General features: G+C 41.2%; 1 protein-coding gene across 4 annotated transcripts in view; it reads left to right on the plus strand.

Annotated features, from left to right (window-relative positions):
• Positions 1–14,585, plus strand: part of SPTBN1 (spectrin, beta, non-erythrocytic 1) — a 137,745-nt gene extending 123,160 nt beyond the window's left edge. For 2 of the 4 annotated variants that reach the window (XM_014962415.1, XM_014962417.1), the window contains 8 exons: positions 868–952; positions 2,112–2,308; positions 3,389–3,501; positions 4,109–4,175; positions 9,272–9,510; positions 10,724–10,897; positions 12,747–12,789; positions 13,153–14,585. In XM_014962415.1, the coding sequence (XP_014817901.1) occupies positions 868–952; positions 2,112–2,308; positions 3,389–3,501; positions 4,109–4,175; positions 9,272–9,510; positions 10,724–10,897; positions 12,747–12,789; positions 13,153–13,368 (1,134 nt within the window). In that variant the 3' untranslated portion in view covers positions 13,369–14,585. Of the gene's footprint in view, positions 1–867; positions 953–2,111; positions 2,309–3,388; positions 3,502–4,108; positions 4,263–9,271; positions 9,511–10,723; positions 10,898–12,746; positions 12,790–13,152 lie in introns of those variants that run through there. The other 2 variants (XM_014962416.1, XM_014962418.1) reach the window with 2 other exon arrangements.
• The last annotated feature ends 6,229 nt before the right edge of the window (positions 14,586–20,814 follow it).

Consider the following 20,814-nt stretch of genomic DNA (forward strand, 5'->3'; position numbering starts at 1 on the left):
CACCTAAATTTAAATTATCGTTTTCAATCCAGAAAATGCACAGAAGATGTTACATTCAGTTCTGCAGAGAGAGCGCTCTGGGATGGCTATTTTGGGAAAGGTGACAAGAGCAGGGACAACCATTTTGTACGGGGAATGCTACAAAGAGGCCTGCTAGGGAGAGGAGCAGGAAAAAGTTTGTCTCATAGGGAGTAAATCCAGGGAATATTAAGAGAAAAATATATCCAACTGCTTAAGGCCTTGGTTTATTTTGTGGTTTGTCCAGGCCAGAGGATAGAGGGTGAACCTGTGTTTCTTCCTGCCTCCCTTTGGTGGAGAGAGGATAGCCAAATGTAAGATACTGTCCACTCAGGGAGGTGGTAGTTTGTGTGTCTGCATTACACACAAGTACTGCAGAGTATCCTCAGAGAAACTCTCAGGCACTGCTCAGGCACTGGGAGGGTTTTACTAGCCAGTGTTTGCCCCAAGAATAACACAGGGCTTAACACTGGTACATCAGTGTTGTTTTGCAGGTAGCTGCAGGCTTTTTGTAACAATCACGGGCAGCTTGTTTTGCATTATTTGCTAGAAAAAGGGCAGAAGGTATAATACATGATCGCACTTTTTAGATTTATTTGTCCATTGTACTATTTTTATCAAATAATCTTGGTGCTGTATTTCTGTATGCTTATGAAAAAGTGATATTTTAATACAAATGTTATATTTATTTGTACTTCAAAGAGGAAAACAGATGTGTTATATTCATGCTTCCGTCACTTCCCGGCAACCTAGCACAACATATTTCATCAGTGCCTTCTGCTGGTGGTGACAGTGGTGGGGTGAGCCTGGTGCTTGTGTAACAGTCCTGCATTCTCCTCTTCAATCCAGATCAAGGAAAAGCTGCTGCAGCTGACAGAAAAGAGAAAAGAAATGATTGACAAATGGGAAGACAGATGGGAGTGGCTGAGACTGAGTAAGGACATCCTTGAATTTCTTTGGGGCAGGGCCATATCTAACTCTCTCTTTGTTGAGTCTTTCTGAGCAGTTGAAAAAAACCTGCAGCTCCTTACTTTTTTTATTAACCGTACTTGAAAGTGTGTTTGTACTGTAAATCTGTAAGATTCACGTGTTTAGTGTAACGTAGCTGAGAATTTGAAACAAAGAAATCTGCACCAAAGGTCTTAATCAAATGATCAAATTTGGAGCTAGGTGAAACAGATCTACTGTATTTTGAAGGTGTCACATTCCTACTGCATTTCTAGAAAGGGAGAAGTAAAGTAAAGCCATCCTGCCTTATGCAGGTCAGGTGCCTGCATTGTCTGAGAGGCCAGAGTGTTGATGAGCAGTTTACTGACAAAAGGTGTAGTTTTAAACATTGCAGCGTTTTGCAAGTTCTACACCAGCAACAACAACCCAGTTCTGATTAATGAGTTGATCCGTGTCTCATATACAGACCTAAACCTTTGCAGCAGTTGTCTGGGATCTCAAAAGGTATAGTACAGTACAGTCATTTTGGGGGGTTCTGGGCTGCTGTGTGTACTTTCTTCATCGTTTCTGAGCCTCAGCAGCCTTTCAGGAATACAACAGCATGCACGATTGTCCCTCAGTTTGGGTGTTTGCATTGTTCATCAGAATTGCTGGTTTCCATTCACAAAAGCTGTGAAAGCTTTTTTTTTTCAGCTGCGAAGACGGAAGGAAACCTGGAAGTGTAGCGTTATAGACAGGTATAAAGCACAGGAATACTGCTTGCTAAAGGGAACTATAACCTACCATCTACCTGTTCTGTAGACAGGCCACTATGAGGAAGAAAACCAGCAGATAACAGACTTTCTACTCTGAAGTTAGTAGGTTACAGCTGATTAGAATAAAAAGGAAACACTGAAATTGCAAAATGTAATAGTCTGTAAAGGAAGGTAGGCCTCAACTTTTATTTTTCCTCAAAGCAAAGCCAACAGGATAAATTTCTGTCTTTTAAGCAATGCATTTTAGTGGGCTTAGCTGAGGAAAATACTTATCCAGGTACATTTACTTTTTTCCATGAGCTATGTGTAGGTAGATTCAGAAGATGCCTGACGACTTCGTGATGCTCTTTTGACATTAACAGTCCTGATGTCTGTACGTTCTTTGCTCAGTTTTGGAGGTACACCAGTTTTCAAGAGATGCAAGTGTGGCAGAGGCCTGGCTGCTGGGACAGGAGCCCTACCTGTCCAGTCGTGAAATAGGTCAAAGTGTTGATGAAGTGGAAAAATTAATTAAGCGGCATGAAGCATTTGAAAAATCCGCAGCTACTTGGGATGAGAGATTTGCAGCACTGGAAAGACTGACCACGGTGAGTGTTATAAGGCGAGAATAACCACTTTTGGCCATTCCCCTTCATTTTGGTGCCACCTGATTGTTCAGAATAACTCCCAGCATCACCAGACTCATCTCCATTTGTTGATTAACCTCAGCCAATCACCCAGGGCCTGAACTCCCATGTTCCCAACTATACTAAAACCCTCCCAGGTTCATCTGAACTCAACAACCTGCAATGAAAGCTTAAGGGACAAATGACATTAGTAGTCAGTAAGAGCTGTCTCAGGCCCAGAAGTGATGACCCCGAAGCAAATTCAAGAGCTGAGCAGTTTGTCCCAGGCCTCTGCTTTACAGATTGTCTTGCTAAAAGGGAAGGGGGATTCTGAGTAAAGACAAACCAGAACACTTGAAATTATTTTGAGTTAAAGAAACACAACAGTGTGAGGAGACAGTGGTGGGGAGGAGGGTTCATCAAAATTTTTTGTTGTGTTTTGCCTGCTCCAGTCCCCTAGAAAGACATAATAAGGCAAAGAAAGAAGCACATTTTGAGCACAGCTGCAATGTCAGTAATTAATGCTTGGAGAGCATATTACCATCTTTGGAGAATAATTTTACATTAGACACTGAAATTGAAGTGGCTTGAATTTTCACACAGACTGAACGTCACAAAAAGCTGCAGACAAAATGAATTTGGGTTTCTCAGCATCTTCAGACATCATGCTGGTTTTATTTATTTGGTTAATTTCAGGGATTTGGATGTGGAACACTTTATTTCTATGTATGGCAAGCAGGCAATATTTTAATAGCTTGGACTGCTTTCTTGTTTCATTCTAACAGAAAGAATTAGAAAAAAAACCCAAAGACAATGGCAAGCTGCTGCCCGGGCAGTCCTCTTGGTGTTAAAGGGTCTGATACTGCATGACCTTACTGCCAAATCCAGTCCACTAATTTTGCATGATTAATACTTCTAAAGACTGATGCCTTAAAATTTTATTCCAACAAACTTTCATTTCAGTACCGTTTCAGAAAAATGTACAGAGTTGTTTTAGTTTCTAGAAATGCCCCTGAAAAATGTGCGGTACTTTAAAATGCACAAAAATGTTTCATTTCTCAGTTGGAACTGCTGGAAGTACGTAGACAGCAAGAGGAAGAGGAGAGGAAGAGACAGCCTCCCACTCCAGAGCCAAGCCCAAAGGCTGCAGAGGATGCAGACTCCCAGCAGCAACGGTGAGCCCAGGGTGTGGGAAGCTGGACTGTGCACTTCACACAGGTTCTTCAGACAAGAGTTACTGGCCTGAAACTGCATCGTGAAGGGAGGGTCTGGAGGTTTTATGGTTTTGTAATGTGACCCTTTTTAGAAGACTTGGTGGATGTAGTTTATGGCCACAAGACCTTTCCCAGATACCTGAATACACTCCCAAATTGAATGTTCCAACTTTTTATCATAACACAGTGTTACAACTGCTGAGGTGAGGCCCTAAAGTAAAAATGCTGGTTTTACAAGGCCTGTGTTATGAATTAAAATCTCTGAACAATCTTGGCTTTCTTCTTTGATGAGTATCAGTTACATGTAGATTTCAAGCCACGTCCATGGAACATTAACATTTATAAAATTACTGATGTGATAGGAGTAGGCTTATTTGTAAACTAACTGTCAGGAAAGCCTGGGTTTATCTCTCTTAACAATAGATTTATTCAGTTGGGCCTGAGGATTTTGAGAACTTGATTGAATTCTGAGGTGTCCAATGCTCAGTAGGAAAATCTCATTTTGGTAAAAAAGACGTGTGACTTTCAAGAACTTAACACAATTTCTTTTCTTTTTCCTCTCTCCCAGCAGGGACGGGACAAAAGGAGAACAGGTTTCCCAAAATGGTTTGCCATCAGACCAGGAATCTCCACGGGTTAGTTACCGCTCCCAAACCTACCAAAACTACAAAAACTTTATTAGCAGACGGACAGCCAATGACCGATCGTGGTCTGGACTGTGACATACAGAATCAATTGCAGCAAAAGACGCCTTTTTTCAGTACGGGTTACTGGTACTGGTTTAATCTTTTGGCTTCAGATTTTCCTGCTGCTTTTCTCTTCCTTCCCATCAGTTGACTTTTATTTAATTAGCAGCCCCTTGGAGATATATTTGCTTCGCTTTAATTCTTGCTTATTTGAATATCCCCACAGACACTCAGTTGCTTTGAGGTGACACATTTATTTCATGTTATTTACTGTGAGTTTTTCATGTCACTAATAGTGTTAAGATTTTCCAGCTAAATCATCCTTTATATGAGTAATTGAGATTTAATGAGATTACATCATAATGAAGAAGAGAACTAGAATCTGACAGGTATGATGCATTGAGTTATACTAACAGGTTTCAGCACGGCAACATTATTAAATCAGCTGCATTAGCAAGCGAGTTATTTACAAGGCCAAAGATAATACATGCAAGCAAGCTGGGCAGTAAAGGCTGGGAAGGAGGGGAAAGTTGTAACTATCAACAAATAAAAGCCTTAAGTTAGTTGTGTAACATTCCATGCAGAATGGACTCATTGACTGCAGATAAAAATAAACATGAAATAAAACATTAAATACTAGTATCTAGATTTATCTTGGTGTTTAGTCCTCATGAAGAGTTGTGATCCTGCTGAATAGGTGTTTTGTGGCCCCATTTTGCCTTGGTCCTGTCCAATTTACACTACAGCAATTTGATTTACTGACACTGGAGAGACAGTGGTATAAATGAGAGTAGGGTACGGACCCTTATGGGGAGGTTGTGATGCTTTTCCTTGAAAACGAAATAAAATACATCGGTTTAAGATCCCAGCTCTTTATTATATATAGATGCTGGTTGAATGGTCCATGCCTTATTCTTTCCTTCTTGATGGGGCATGTCCCAGGGGAGCCAGGATGCATGCCAATAATCTTAATGTGAAACCATAAAAAAAAAAAACAACTAGTAAATATGTATATATAGTTAATGCAACACAGTAGTAAAAAAACTGGCTTACCTCTCCATTACCTTCCTCCAAAGCCTAATTGTTCCAATTAATGCTTTGAGCAGTGATAAAAATGACACTTCTTTTTCTTGTGTTTTTGAACCTCAGTCTCTGAGGTTGTACGAAGTGCAGGAAAGGCTCCTGCCTGACTCCGATGGGTGAATATTAGTGCTCTTACCAGTACTGCATAGGAGATGCTGGTCCTACTCTAGGGCTCTGCCAGGAAATGCCTTTCAGCATAAGCTTACCTTTCAAATAGCCCACCCCAGTTACTTCCAGGTCTGCACACAGATTCTGTCAACGCTCTAGAATACTAAGCAGTTCTACCTTTTTCTTTCTTTAAGTAAAGCCTTTCAGTTCATCTTTAATATTAAATTATGAAGGGAGCTGTCTGTTGTACACACGGATGTTTATAAAATGATATATAGCTGTGGCGAGGAACGCGAGGTGGCCTGCAAGCGCATCCCAGATCATCATCATCTTGTTGGTTACCACAACCTTACACATCGCCTGTTTGCTTGGGTTTTTTTCTTATTTTATGATACATAATGCATTTCTGTGTTAATCTTCGCCATCTGCACTTCAGTCTTTCATGAGGGCTTTTTAGCTGACTTCACTGAATCTTGTGTTGCAATACATCAGGTGTACACAGCTGTGTTATTTCTGATCTGAGGCTGTTGATCAGAACCTTGACTTCTGACAAGTAGCTGAGCAGGGCAGCTGAATTGGTCTGTATTGGCTGAGCTTGAAAAGTGAGAAAGGTGATTGAAAGGATGTGCTTCAGTAATTGTACTTTTCTGTAACTTGTCTTTCCACTTCACGATGCATGTTTTTTTTTTTCTATTGTCAGGATAACAGCATATAGTTTCTTAACGCTTTTAAAAATTCTGTACAAACTTATGCAAATGATCTGGTGACTACCTACACCAGCTCTCTGTGCCTGTAAGAGTATGACAGTTCTCAAAGCCGTATAGCTGTAGCTTCAGACTCCACCTTCAGATATATTCTGGCTAAAAAGTAGTATGTAAAAGTAATTTATGGAGATACACTTTTTTTACTTGTATTAGTACACTTATATGTAAAAATCACACTTTAATGATGAAGAAAAACTAATTAAGTCGTTGATTAAGGTCATCATTTTAGGCACTAGAAGTGTCAGATTTCGCCTATTTAGGATAGCCTATGATACTGGCTTAAAACATTGAACTGGTACTTATGCCAGAACAATATATAGCCTGTCAGCTATTTGCATCTGAGAAAGGTAAATACGTCTCTATTATTTAGGCTGTGGTGCAGAGACTTAAGTTGATGAACTGAATGTGATGTTGCTTCAAGCACTATGAAAATCAAAGGGATGTCTCCAGTCATTGTCACCATGTCTTGTTGCATGTTACAGTCCTGATTTAAATATCTCAAAAATAGTCTGTAGCCACTAAAGAACTTGCAACTAACTTCTCAGACGCCATTAAGAAAACTGTATTCATGTACATTGCTAACTGTTTTGTTGTAACAGTACAGTTTGCTATTAATATTTGTCCTCCGTTGCATTGTCTCTGCATGCCCAATGCATGTTTCCATTAAAGTTTGTTTAGCTCCTGTTTTTTCTCTATTTTCATGACACATTCTTTGCATAGCTGTTTATGATTCAGATTTATTTTGCTTGTTTTCTATTAATTGTAGATAACACATGAAAAGGAAATAAAACCTGAAAGAGCATCAGACAAGCATTTTATAGCCCTTTTACAATCAGTAGAATTTTAAGTAGAAGTTACAGGTCTGATGGTGTGCTTGAAGTTGGCAGTTTTCTTTTAAAACCACAGGGTTGCAGCTTTATTTCCAATAAAAGCATGTTAAGGAGCTGTGCTGCGGCTACTGGTTTGCAACTGGTTTGTTTTACTTCAGATTAGTGGTTATAGGTACCTCAAAATCAGTAGTATTTTCACATCTTGCCGGTATCGCTACAGAAAACATGCTGCTTTCAGCATCGGCTTAGGTAACAGGTAGGTCTTGAGAGTTTATTTAAGTTGTTGAAATAAGTTATTGTGGTCTATGTAATTCCTTAATGCTGGTCACAAAGGCTTCATGTATCTTGGACAGGGATCCAGCCAGTTGAAAAGCAGAGAGTTTGAAGTTCAGTAACCATCACGGGTCAAAAACATTTGCGAAGGGCTGTCCTTATTCTTGAATGCATTGGTGATCAGCACTGGTGACAATTAATTAATTGAGTTCTCATTGGTGAACCACCGGTTGCTTTTTTTCACTACCTGCGTTATAGTAGCTGTGCTGGCAGTGTTTGTGTAATCTTCAGCCTCATCTGTTTACTCACCCTCTCCCTCCTTCAGTGTAACATTTTTGTTATATTTTGAGATTCGGATACAAATAGTGAGGTTTGATGGTTTACACTTACGGTAATTGTGAAGAACCAGTGTCATTGATTTTTAGTTCTACTGGATAACAGTGCAGGGTAGATGCTTCCTCTGATAAACTGGGCTGTCTTTAGGGACAGAGTAAAATAAATATGACTGAAGTGGAATGTGAGCTGTGATTCTTTCCCTGTTTCAGTGATGTAGTGTCTGTACTTTGGAGATTTGGATTGCTTAAAGGCAGTTAACCAATCCTTCCCATATTCATAGCAAGTTGACACTTAGATCTTCCTAGGTCAATGGATGAGGTACAAAGGTGTGAGGTACAATAACGTGTACTTGGCGGGTATAAGAAGTTCTTGCAAATGGTGGCAAAATTTAGTTTGTTGCATAATAATTCGGCTGCTTTTGAATTGTCCAGGCCATGTGCAGAAGTGGGAATGTCTAATTATTGTGCCATTCACACATACCTGCTTGTCTGCATAAAAACAGTTCAGAATGTTTGTAATCTACTAGAGCATTAGCAGCACTAAGCTTTAGTAACTTGCTAATAATAATAATAATAATACACACTGATTGTGTAACTGCTGAGCTGCTACCAATGGCTCTACATGTCAAAGTAACGGTACCAGGAAAAAAGAACTGGGACCAAGCTGCATTTCAAAAGCTTATAGCCATTAGGATTCCAATTTAAATGATTTTGGGATGAATGGCTCCTGAAGACGTCGACAGCTTGACCAGTCAGAGCTGCTGGAAACACGGCTGCTCTCTAGGCTATCTCGAGCACAGTGCGGCAGGCAACGCGATCAACAAAGCAAGTGATGGGCAAGGCCTTGGTTCTGTCTTTCTTTGGGGGTAAATAGCTGTGTGATGGTGTGTGACTGTGGTGGTTTTCAGTTCCTTTAACAAAAATCCAATCCACCTAATAACGAAAGTCTGAAAAAGACCTTGATAAATTGACACGTGACCTCATTTCCCTTGTTTTTAAGATCCAATATCCTAACTGGGATGGTGGAGATGAAATGCATGGTGTAATCTTTCTAATTTCTGCATGTTTTGATTTTGTTGTGTCACTAGGGGAGTGGGGAAAGTGGGAAAGGAGCTTTTACAGAAACAAATAATTTATGCAAATTTTTGTAAATGCTCCTGGGCAATTTTGACATATTTTTCTGCTGACTTACAGTTAATATCCTTTATAGACCCCAGTAATGCCATAAATGTATTTAAGGTGGCTGATGTGTATAACTTCTACTGTTCCTCTAGGTTTGCAGAAAGTGTGATTGTTACTGTTCCAAACATTTGAGTATTTAGCAACAGAATTGAATGCTCTCATTTTAGGAATAACAGTATATAAAAGAATATGAATTAACCAGAAGATCAAAGCACAGTAAAATTCACACTGATGTTTAGCTGCTGTTATTTTCCCGTCTCTCTACCTATAAAATGGGTACTAATCCATTCATACCTTCTAATTTCCTTGCCCTTCTGTGTCTCCATGGAGTGTGAGAAAGGTCTTTTTGGCCTGTGTCATTCTCCAGGCAAAGTTTATACACAGCCACTTTGTGCAGGGAAACAGATTAGTTGCAAGGTACTGCAGCGTGGGGAGGCTTCTAGCTGAACTTTTTTTCCAACTGTTCCTAGGTGGCAGAAACTGCAGAAGCCAACGAAATGGTCAATGGGGCTGCAGAACAGAGGACGAGTTCGAAAGAGTCTAGTCCTGTTCCTTCTCCAACGGCAGACCGCAAAGCCAAGACCGCCGTTCAGGCCCAGACTGCTGCTACCCTCCCAGCCAAAACACAAGAGATTCCTTCAGCTCAGATGGAGGGCTTCTTACACCGCAAACACGAGTGGGAGACACACAGCAAGAAAGCCTCGAGCAGGTAAAATACTCGGTGCTTAATGCAGCTAATTGCATCTGAACTCGACAAGTAAGACAGTAAGTGTTATCCCTGCTGCTTAAGACCTTTCAGGCTTATGCTCCTGTTGTTGTGGAAACCGTATGCGCGGCTGAGCAGTATATTTGATGAAGCTGCAGTAGTCTAAAGATGGTAGAAAATGCAGTGATAGCCATATTTGGAAAGTCGAAAACTGAGACATAAAGATACCACTTCACATGATGAATTTGTGGCAGTAGAGGGATTTGATTTCCAGATCTCTCAAGTTGTATGTTACTACAAGAAAAGAAAATCACGTAGGTGTGAGAATATAAATGTCCATATTTGTCTGACATTTTCTGTTTGCACATTAGCACTTTCCACCTACTCTGTAATCTGTTCAGAAGAGAAAAGCGGGTGTAGATGATTTTTTTTTGTGCCTTAGTTGATTCCATTCCTAAGGACCTGATCGTGCGGTTCTCAAAACAGGCAAAACTTCTGAGATTTCTGTCTGCACTGGAAAAGCAGACAGGGGTCCTTCATGAGCTTTTGAAACCAGGTTTGTGACTTGGCAAGTGGTGAGCTACACCAACATCTGACAGATTTGGTAGAAGCTGAAGTACTGAGCAGAGCTGAGTGCAGATCATAAATAAGCACAGTACTACCATGACTTTTGTTCAGCTAGGGTTGTTCACACTGGAGAACTACTTTGAGGCCGTGACAGTCACCAGTTCTAATCTAGGGACTCTTATTTCTAGTAATCATTGATTTTTATAGCTATATTAGAGAATGAGGTGGATGATGCCACTGAGTATTTCTAAAAATCAAGGATTTCATATGCAATCTGTTTGTCAGATTGCAGCACAATGAGAATTCCTTCTACAATAAAGCATAGTCATTAAAAGATCAGTTACTTGCTCTCCCAAGCATGCAAACTGCCTACTCTGCCAGTCTTTCTACTGTTAGCATATGTTTATGTGCTATCAAAAAGAGTTCTGGAAATCTGTATTTTGTTTGGCTCAAAGTCAGTACTTTTGTCATGAAGCCATGCTTTTATAAGAGAATTTGCTGTCTGCAGTTTGCAGACGTGCTGTATTCACATCCTCAGACTGAACTAGTCTCCATTATCTTACAGAAACAACTGTGTTAGGTTTCTCCAGTTCTGCAGGTAAAGAGCATTAGATTTATAAACACTTTTGTTGTTTTCCATGTCTTAAAGATCATGGCATAATGTCTACTGTGTCATAAACAACCAAGAGATGGGCTTCTACAAGGATTCGAAAGCTGCTGCTTCTGGCATCCCCTACCACAATGAGATTCCTGTCAGCTTGAAAGAAGCAGTCTGTGAAGTAGCGGTCGATTACAAAAAGAAAAAGCATGTATTCAAGCTAAGGTAAACCTGTTGAAGCATCTTGCCATTAGTTTCTGTTGTGGTATGTTCACTGTGTGAATTCGTGGGATCCAGCCCAGGAACTGGTCATAATTATTAACTGCAGTATCTACTTTTCTGAACAAGCCCTTTCTGACACTGAAACATGTTATATTTATCAAAGGTAGCACACACAGAACAGTATCAAAATAATCTGTGCACTTTATTTACATCTGGGACAAGACTAGATGTGTCTGCCAAAACGTAGGAGCCAGCATTTAAAAATACTGGGCTTTTCTGCTCTTCCTTTTGAAGTATATGAAGTACTTGCTGTTCAAAGGTTAAAAAAATAAGGTTTTTACTTCCAAGATTGTGTTTCTGTTTTACTGATCAATCTGTCGTGCTAAGAAGTAAAAAAAAATCTTAAACATAGCTGCTAGGTGCTTCTGTCCAAGGAGACTCACATTATGAGCTGATCTTGTATTCCAAGTTCATATATTCCAAGATAGAACTTTTTTTCTTTTTTTCTTTTATATTGATCCAAGAATCCTCTAAAGATGATAGAATCCATATCCAGGGAAATTTGCTTTATAGCAAATATTTAGGGAAATATACCTGTCTTGAAGACAGGCCTGCAGCTATGTGATTCATTCTCTATACTATTTTAAACGTCTCTGTATGATTAGATAATGTAAGGATATGCTGTTCCTAATGCAAAGTTAGGCAGAAAAAGCACTTGCCCTTCTTTTCACAGTACCCTGTCACCTGCACCAGGGGTCTCAGGTGTGTAGTGTATTTTCTTTACTCATTCTCATTAGGAGAGTCTCCAGCGAGTTCACCAGCTTGTCATGTCAAATCTGTCTCCCCAATCTTAGAAGGGGTGTGTTGTTGAACATTTGAGAGGCTGAGGTCTCTACAGATGTCACATGCAGGCAGATCTCTCACAGAAAGGTCTAGCTGTGATCTATGGACAGTATGACAGAAATATTTTTCTTAATTTTTTAAAGAAGAAAGCAAGGCATTAATTACATCGTTCCAAGTGTCTCTCTGTCTTCGCTGTTATTTTACTGCTTAATTCAATTTCATAAAGAAATTTTAAAATGTTTTCTTTTTGTGGGGAAAGCTCAGGTAGCCTGCAACACAGGACCCACTGACTTGTTCAGATGCCTGATTTGGTGTTGCTCAGTTTTTTTTTTTTTAACTAATATATATCTTCACGTACACTGTAAAATCCCAGTGAAACCATCAAACCATCTGACTAAAATCAGCACAGAAATAAAACAGAAGGGAGGCTCTGGCCTTAAGTGTGAGAAGAGAGAGAATAATCACAGATAATACACAGTACGGTATCTTGAGTCACCTCCACAGTAGTTATGGCAGCAGAGCAGCTGCAGAATCTTGTTAGGTTTCTACAAAAGCCATGAAAACTCTGGGGGTTGCCTGTGACTTTGTTTTTGTTTTTGTTTTTTTTAAAGTATATAACTTTTATAATGTGTTTTGCAAAAGATGAAAGATCTGACTGAAAGAGCGATTACTGGAAGAGCAATCGTCAGCTTCTGAAGATGGCAAGCTCTGCAGTGCATCCTGACATACTGGAACACACCCACTCCCAACATGTCTAGAGACCAGAACATGTCTAGAGAGCAGAACATGTCTAGAGACCAGAACATGTAGTGTGTGTGTGGCTGCCCTCTGCATGAGAGACCGAAACGTGAATTGTTGGGGTGTATTTGTGTACATGCAGATGTTATGGCTGTCCCACGCACTCCTGTGTGTATGTCTCAGTGTGATTGTGTACTGTAGCTAAACAAGCAGGAGTTGAAGCACTGTGGCTACTACTAAGCTAAATTTGTGATGGTTGTTTTCTTTACAGATTGTCTGATGGCAACGAATACCTCTTCCAAGCCAAAGATGATGTAAGTTTGTTTTTCTTATTATTACTGATGTGATATCGGTGGTGTTGTACAACAGGAAAAAAAATAGCTGCTAAGAGCTCAGGGGTGCATTTTAATTTTCTGGTCTGCAGTCTTGTGCATACGTGTGCATGATGTGTAGATTCAGAAGCTCCCGTTGGCACCACCAGGGCAGTAGGGCTTTCCAGATACAGCTTCTAGTAGACATCTGCAGGTGCATAACTGGAGGAGGGCCATGTGATGAGTTAGCACCATGTTTCCATTCGCTTCCCACTTCGATCCGTTCCCCTTCCGCAATGTTGAGTGCATTAGAGAGGGCGTGGGACACGAATTGTAACCTCTTTCTGCCTTTGGGGCTTCTTGAAGGAGGAGATGAACACGTGGATTCAGGCCATCACATCAGCTATCTCTTCTGATAAAATCGAAGTGTCTCCGACCACCCAGAGCACTCCAGCTTCCAGCCGTGCCCAGACCCTGCCCGCCAGCGTCACCATCACCAGTGAGTCCAGCCCTGGCAAGCGGGAGAAAGACAAAGAGAAAGACAAAGAGAAAAGATTCAGCCTTTTTGGTAAGAAGAAGTGAACTCCATCTCCACACACTGCACTTCTCTGATCGTTCCAGTGGAATTCCAGCATGCGAGCTCAGAACCAATACGTTACTCTCTGTGCCTCATGTTCCTCGATGTGATTGACATTTTTTTATTTATAGAGCGTTTTAAAATAAAAAGCCAATAAAAAAGAATCTAAAGTTACAAATGTGTGAGGTGCATCGGGCAGCTTCTGTAGGAGAGGGAGGACCAGGTTTTGGGGTTTTTTTTTTTTGTTTTGTTTCTTTTTTTAAATGAAGTTAATGTAGATTAGATCTTAATATTTAAACTGTTCCTCAATTTTGTGAGGCTGTCTTGGAAAATAATCCACTCCTAGAGCTATTGGTATGCAAGGCAGCGGTGCTTTTGAATCTACTGTGCACATCAAAAACCAATGTACAAATTTTCAAAAACGTTCACTTACATTTAAGGTTGTTATGCTGAGTCTTGACTAGTAGAGCCTCCCATTACAATTCTAACATTTATTAAAACGATAGTGTATTATCTTTGCTGTAACAGAGTGCAGGTATGCATTAACTTACAGGCAAACCATTTATATCCTGGCATTGGTTATTAATACAACCCGAAGCTTCTCTGCATTAAGTACAACAGATGAGGATGTTGGTGTACAAGATGGATTAGCAGGCTGATACAGTTTTAAATGATCTGTAATTTCAATTTTTTTTTTTTTTTTTTTGCTGAAATACATTATATTGTATGTTTCAGATAATTCTAGTACAAAGTATAATAAGACTAGATGTATAATAAACCCTTTGAAATCATTGATAAGTGTAAAAGTGGAACTGAAGCATTTACTGGAAAAGTAATGTTACTCAAATGGTTACTTGCTTGTCAGCTGCAGCACTGTGTGTTATAATTTTGCTACATTACCTTGCTATTTGATACATAGTGTGCATTTCTCTGTCACTGTAACTATTGTAATGAAAAAATTTCATCTTACTGCACAATCAAGAATTACATTTAATAGGAATGAACTTTCAATGACTGGGCCTGTAGTCAAGAGTAGTACTGGAACTGGCTTTCAGTTGTATCGAACTGTACCTCTAGACTTTTACCCTATCTGTTAAATATATGCTATGTCATTAAATGCTTTTAAAACTAAATATGCTGGTTAAGTTTCTTATTTCATTTCTGATAATGTTAAATCATAATTTTGAAAGAGGATCAAAAATAAAGTTATTTTAAAATGTCATCTCTCCTGTGCACTGAAACTAATGCCTTCAAATGTATTTTTATGCAAAAGTTCAGATTGAAATTATTTTCTCTCTTCGCTTTTCTTTATCTTCCTTTTCCCTTCACTTCGCACCTGCCCTCCCTTTCACTCTGCTACCCAAATTAAGTGCCAAAAGAAAAAAAAAAAAAAAGATAAGGAATTAAGTCAACATTTTTTAAAATATTTTGGCACAGAATTTTTTTGTGAGAAATCCAGCAGAATCCATGGACGTAAGCACAGACATGGGCTAGGGCAACTGAACGATGTTCAGTACCTTATCTAATTGAGGTAAACGTCCATGCAGTAGTTTGCAGGAAAAGAACATTGTTGTAAATAATCTTAGTTCTCCATCTCTCTACCTACCCTTTGCTCAAGTGCTTAAGTGCAGAGTAAATTGGGCCATAATTGAGCTTTAAAACATACTGAGGACTTGTTGTCCTGCTCAGTTTAACTTCACTGGGGCTTTTTATGTCAATTTTTTTAAACGTACCTCTCTTAAGGTACAGCCACCATTGCACTTCTGCAATGACATACATTTAATGTAGCTGAGTCCAGAGCGCCATGTTTCCTTGACCTTGTCAGCATTTGAAAGACTAGCATCTTTTCAAAATTTAAGTTGGATGCTATCTAGGGAACTAGGGAACCATCTGAAAGGAATAGCTCCAAGAAGCTCTGATAGGCATTAGAAGTTCTAAAATGAACAAAATGTACGGAACCTCTTTTTTATTTTTTTGTGATTATTAAAATGCACTCCAATATAATTTTAGATGGAAAGCAGATAAACTGCAAATGAATGTATTTCCAAGCCACAGTTTCCTAACAGGTGACCAATACTGTGTCTTAATTACTATCATGGAGTCTGAGGTGTTTTCTGTTTTTTTCTTGTTTCTGAAGTTTTGGGTTATTGAACCATTGAATATTCATGCACATGAGTTTTTACTCCTGTAATACGACATTGCTCTGGTCTAATTATTAGTAAAATGTAGGATAAAACCACTAATCTTGTAAATGTAAAATTCAATACAATAAAAAAAGCTGAGGTTTAACATTAGAAGAGAATGACATGATTCGATGGATGGACCACTCGGTGGATAAGGAGCTGGCTGGACGGCTGCACCCAAAGGGTGGCAGTCAACGGCTCAATGTCCAGGTGGTGGCCAGTAACGAGTGGTGTTCCTCAGGGGTCAGTACTGGGACCAGTACTATTTAACATCTTTGTTGGAGACATGGACAGTGGGATAGAGTGCACCCTCAGCTATTTTGCCAATGACACCAAGCTTGGTGGCGCAGTTGACACGCTGGAGGGAAGGGATGCCACCCAGAGGGACCTGGGCAGGCTGGAGAGATGGGCTCGTGCAAATTGCATGAGGTTCAACCAAGCCAAGTGCAGGGTCCTGCACCTGGGACGTGGCAACCCCAAGCACAAATACAGGTTGGGCTGAGAAAGGATTGAGAGCAGCCCTGAGGAGAAGGACTTGGGAGTGTTTATGGATGAGAAGCTCACCATGAGCCGGCAGCGTGTGCTGGCAGCCCAGAGAGCCAACCGTGTCCTGGGCTGCATCAGGAGAAGTGTGGCCAGCAGGGCCAGGGAGGTGATTCTGCCCCTCTGCTCTGTGCTCGTGAGACCCCACCTGGAGCTCTGTGTCCAGCTTTGGAGTCCTCAACACAGAAAGGACATGGACCTGTTGAACGGCTCCAGAGGAGGGCGCGGAGGATGATCAGAGGGATGGAGCACCTCTGCTATGAAGACAGGCTGAAGGGAGCTGGGATTGTTCAGCCTGGAGAAGAGAAGGCTCCAGGGACACCTTATAACAGCCTATCAATACCTGAAGGGAGCCTACAGAAGAGCTGGAGAAGGACTCTTTGTCAGGAAGTGTGGTGATAGGACAAGGGGAAACGGTTTTAAATTGGAAGAAAAAAGATTCAGATTAGATCTCAGGAAGAAATTTTTTACTATGAGGGTGGTGAGACACTGGAACAGGTTGCCCAGGGAAGCTGTGGCTGCCCCATCCCTGGAGGGGTTCAAGGCCAGGCTGGATGGGGCTTGGAGCAACCTGGTCTGGTGGGAGGTGTCCCTGCCCAGGGCAGGGGGGTTGGAGCTCCATGATCTTTGAGGTCCCTTCCAACTCTGACCGTTCTATGATTCTGTGATTCAAGCACACAAAAATGTTGATGCCTTACCACATTTACCACTTCAATCAACTTATCACAGCTATCATGATGAGTAATTTCAGATGGATCGTGACTGCCTCATGTAGTGTCTTGGTTGAACATGTCTTCAGAATTGTTTTTTCTTGTTTCGCCTCTTACCGCAAGTTTCTGAAAACTACTTGCATAAAGATCCTTTCTGCTTAGGAACAGTTTTCAAGTTGCTGAGGAACAAGAGTGAGTTCTAGTAAGCCTTGCCCCTTTTCCCCTTCGGACGATAAGGATGCAGTTTCCTCGCAGAGAGAATTTTTCCTCTTGGTGGGAGCCTCATGTTGCGCTATAGGCTGAGATAAGGTATCGGAGAGCTGCCCTGAAAGGTTCTTTCCATATCCTGATGAATTAAGTAGGATGAGGGTAAAAAAACCCAAAACTCATTAGCCACAGGAAATCAGCATGTGTTGGGTGGGAGGGTTTTCTGTTAGATTGATGCAAATAATCTGTTAATCCATCTGTTCTGCATAGAGAATATGTTCTATTGTAGGGTTGTACTCTCAGGGAAAAAGATTAATGGTGAAGTGAAAGAAATGTATGATTAATCTCTGTTCCTGTGAAATACTGTTTTAGACAGTTTTTCACTTCACCATGCTCTCTTTTTTATGACTGAGTTCACGGAAAATGAACTTTAAATGTGGCGGGTCTTTAAGCATATACTTTAGTAATAAATAACTTCCAGGGATGATACAGTTTTGCTTTCTTTTTTTTTTGGTGTGGATATTTTGGGTTTTTTTCTGCCTTGGCTAATCACAGGTAACTTAATAAACACAGAAACTTAAATCACAATGAGTTGGAACAAACATTAGTCCTTTTCATTAATAAAAAATAACCTTTTTTTGGTTGTGCTAAATGCCTGACAATGTTGAGAATTAAATTACTAGACCAAGCTGAATTCAGCTCTCTGACACTCAGCTCTACTTTTGTGCTGGACAATTGAGGCCACATCCTGACAACAGGAGGAATGAGAGCTGTCAGCCAGCGAAACTGGAAGAAGGATTCAGCTTGCTTTTGTGTTGTCAAGAAGGTATGTGTCATAGTTTGGGCCAAGCTGGCCAGTGACGACAGATGCTCTCCCCCACCTCTCACTCCAAAGAGAGGAAGAAGAGAGAGAAAGAGATTTGTGAGTTTAGGAAAAATTAAACTACTTCAATGAATTATCATTAATAAAAAAGTAATAATGATGAAATAGACACAATATTTTGTGATATATACAAAACTATACCAAGCTGCCGGGGAGATGTCCCTGGCAGGCACTGGGGAGGTTCCAGACTGGGAACTGGATCCCAGAACACACTGATGGGAATCAGGGGAGATGAACAGCTGAGAGGGTCTTCCTCAGGTGTTGGTCATCAAAGAAAGAGAGCCACTGAAGCAGAGCCAACCTGACCCCTTTGATCCCTCAGCTTTCACACCGAACATGGCAGACGGGACGGAATACCCTGTTCACCAGTTTGGGTCACCTAATCTGTCTGCTGCTCCCCACGGGGCAACCCCTCCATGGGGTCAACCACCGACTCAGCTGCCCTGCATTTGCCACGGCAACAAGTATAAGCAAGAGCTTCTTTCACTGGGCAGTAATTTGGCTCTGCTCCCCCCCCCGACCGGGACAGTATGGCTTTGAGGTCAAGCAGAATGAAGCTCAGGTAATAAAGCTCTGTGTTCTCGCTGCATCAGGATTTGACTTGTCCCCGTGGCTCTGGGTGTGCAGGGCCTGGTTGACGAGTCAGTATTCACTGCTTGAGACTTTAATCTATTTTCTTCCTTAATGATTAATGTAATTTTTTCCCCTGTTGTCAACCATTTTTCTCTAGACTTGTGACAGCAATTCAATGAATATTCTGGTTCTGTTGGATTATTAGATTTCGTTTCAGAGGGTTTTAAACAAGATTAAAGTGCAAATAAGGTAAGGCAGAAACCAAACCCACAGTGCAGCACTGTACGTACATGGGGCGAATAGTGGGAATAAAGAACTATATTGCAACATATAGCAATTACATGCAGAAAGCGTGAGGTAGAGGTTCTGCCTCTAATTCAGCTTTTACCCTCTGTTGGTCTGCATTCTAACAGCTCTAGCAGGCTGAGATGTCTCACAGCGTGTGCAAATGCTATCGAAGCAGATCTAGATCTGCTGCGTGTGTCATCACCTGACATCTGAGTCACTGCATGGAGCCAAGGCAGCAGCGTGGCTTCAGGGAGCCCACGTGGTCACATCTGCAGTGTGTCATAATGCAGCATACGCAGCGCACAGCCAGAGCCTGGAGCAGCCCAGGGGGAGAGCCCGTGCTTCCCAGCTCTCACACCTGCAGGAGAGTCCCAGAGCAGAGGACCAGGAGACCTAAAATGGTCTACTTTGCAGTAACATACTGATTTGTTAAGTATGAAATGAAGGAATTTCTGCCTAAGTGTATATTTCACAATGAACCCTCCCTTGCTTCTTAAGCTCAGCATACTGATTAGCCTGGTGATTGGGAACATCAAATCCACAATGCAATTTAATTACATATGTTGGTCTGTGTTTGAAGTATCACTTTTCATATTAATTAAGTTCACATAATAGTCTTAAACTGTTAAATGAGATGCTGTGGTGGTTCATTATGCTATAAAGACAGAAATTATCTGGGCCTAACATGAATTTTGTTACTAGTTTCTTATTAATACTGCTATTCCCACACTTAGCTGAGAAAAAGTTTCCCTTGTTCACCCAGTACCAGCATTACCCATGAGAGGTCACTCTGTCTAGAGAGATGCTTAGCCATAACAGATCTGCTACCACCTGAACAATCAAGCATTATTTGTGCACTCAAGAGAATTAAGAGCTTAGATGAAAGTTCTCTTAACTTGGAAAAGAAAATTCAGATTTTAAAAGAGTTATGTAAACTTGTGGCAAGTTTTAGACATGTCTTGGCTGAATCACTATAGGAAGGAAGCTGAGTCAAGTCTGGCAGCCAAGACACTTGGCTGACAGGCAAGGAATGCCACCATCCTTGCTGTGGCAGAAAAAATGAGAGAAGTTTCTGTGGGAAGATCAAGATCTCTGCGATGTTGATAGTCATTTTAAACTGACCGCTGAGATTCCATGAAAACATACAGAAAGACAGCCCCCAAATGCATGTCTGGATAAAGGCTGGCAGTAACCCATCAGAGATTAGGTGTGGGAGACCCTTCAGGCGGGAGGTGGAGCAGTAAATTGCACTGCATTAGCAATGCCAAGGTCCTACAGCGCCCGACCAGGCTCAATCCCTGCGGATCATGCTGTTTGTATCTCTGGGCTCGGAGCAAGGATGAGCACTGGAGACTAAGACAGATGGTTGTTATCAATCTGCTGCTGTATGTGGTGGTGCTGGACTGTGCGTAGACACGCAGCAAAACACACATATTACGGTTGGTCAGAAGGACTTTCTCAGAATCACACAGAATCACAGAATCTTCTAGGTTGGAAGGGACCTTAAAGATCAACTTGTCCAACCGTCAACCTAACTGACAAAAATAGACACCCACACAACAAACAAGGAGCATCATCATCACTAAACCATACCTCCCAGCACTACATCAACCCGTCATTTGAACACCTCCAGGGATGGTGCCTCAACCACCTCCCTGGGCAGCCCATTCCAATGCCTGATAACCCTTTCAGTGAAAAAATTTTTCCTAATATCCAGCCTGAACCTACCCTGGAGCAACTTGAGGCCATTTCCTCTTGTCCTATCGTCTGTGACTTGAGAAAAGAGACCGACCCCCACCTCTCTACACCCTCCTTTCAGGGAGTTGGAGAGAGCAATAAGGTCTCCCCTCAGCCTCCTCTTCTCCAGGCTGAATAACCCCAGCTCCCTCAGCCTCTCCTCATAAGACTTGTGCTCCAGACCCCTCACCATCTTTGTTGCTCTTCTCTGGACCTGCTCCAGCACCTCAATGTCCCTCTTGTGGTAGGGGGCCCAAAACTGGACACAGCACTCAAGGTGAGGCCTCACCAGTGCCGAGTACAGGGGGACAATCACCTCTCAGGCCC

This window comes from Calidris pugnax, unplaced genomic scaffold, assembly GCF_001431845.1.
Source record: "Calidris pugnax isolate Ruff unplaced genomic scaffold, ASM143184v1 scaffold147, whole genome shotgun sequence".
NCBI classification, from domain to species: Eukaryota; Metazoa; Chordata; class Aves; order Charadriiformes; family Scolopacidae; genus Calidris; species Calidris pugnax.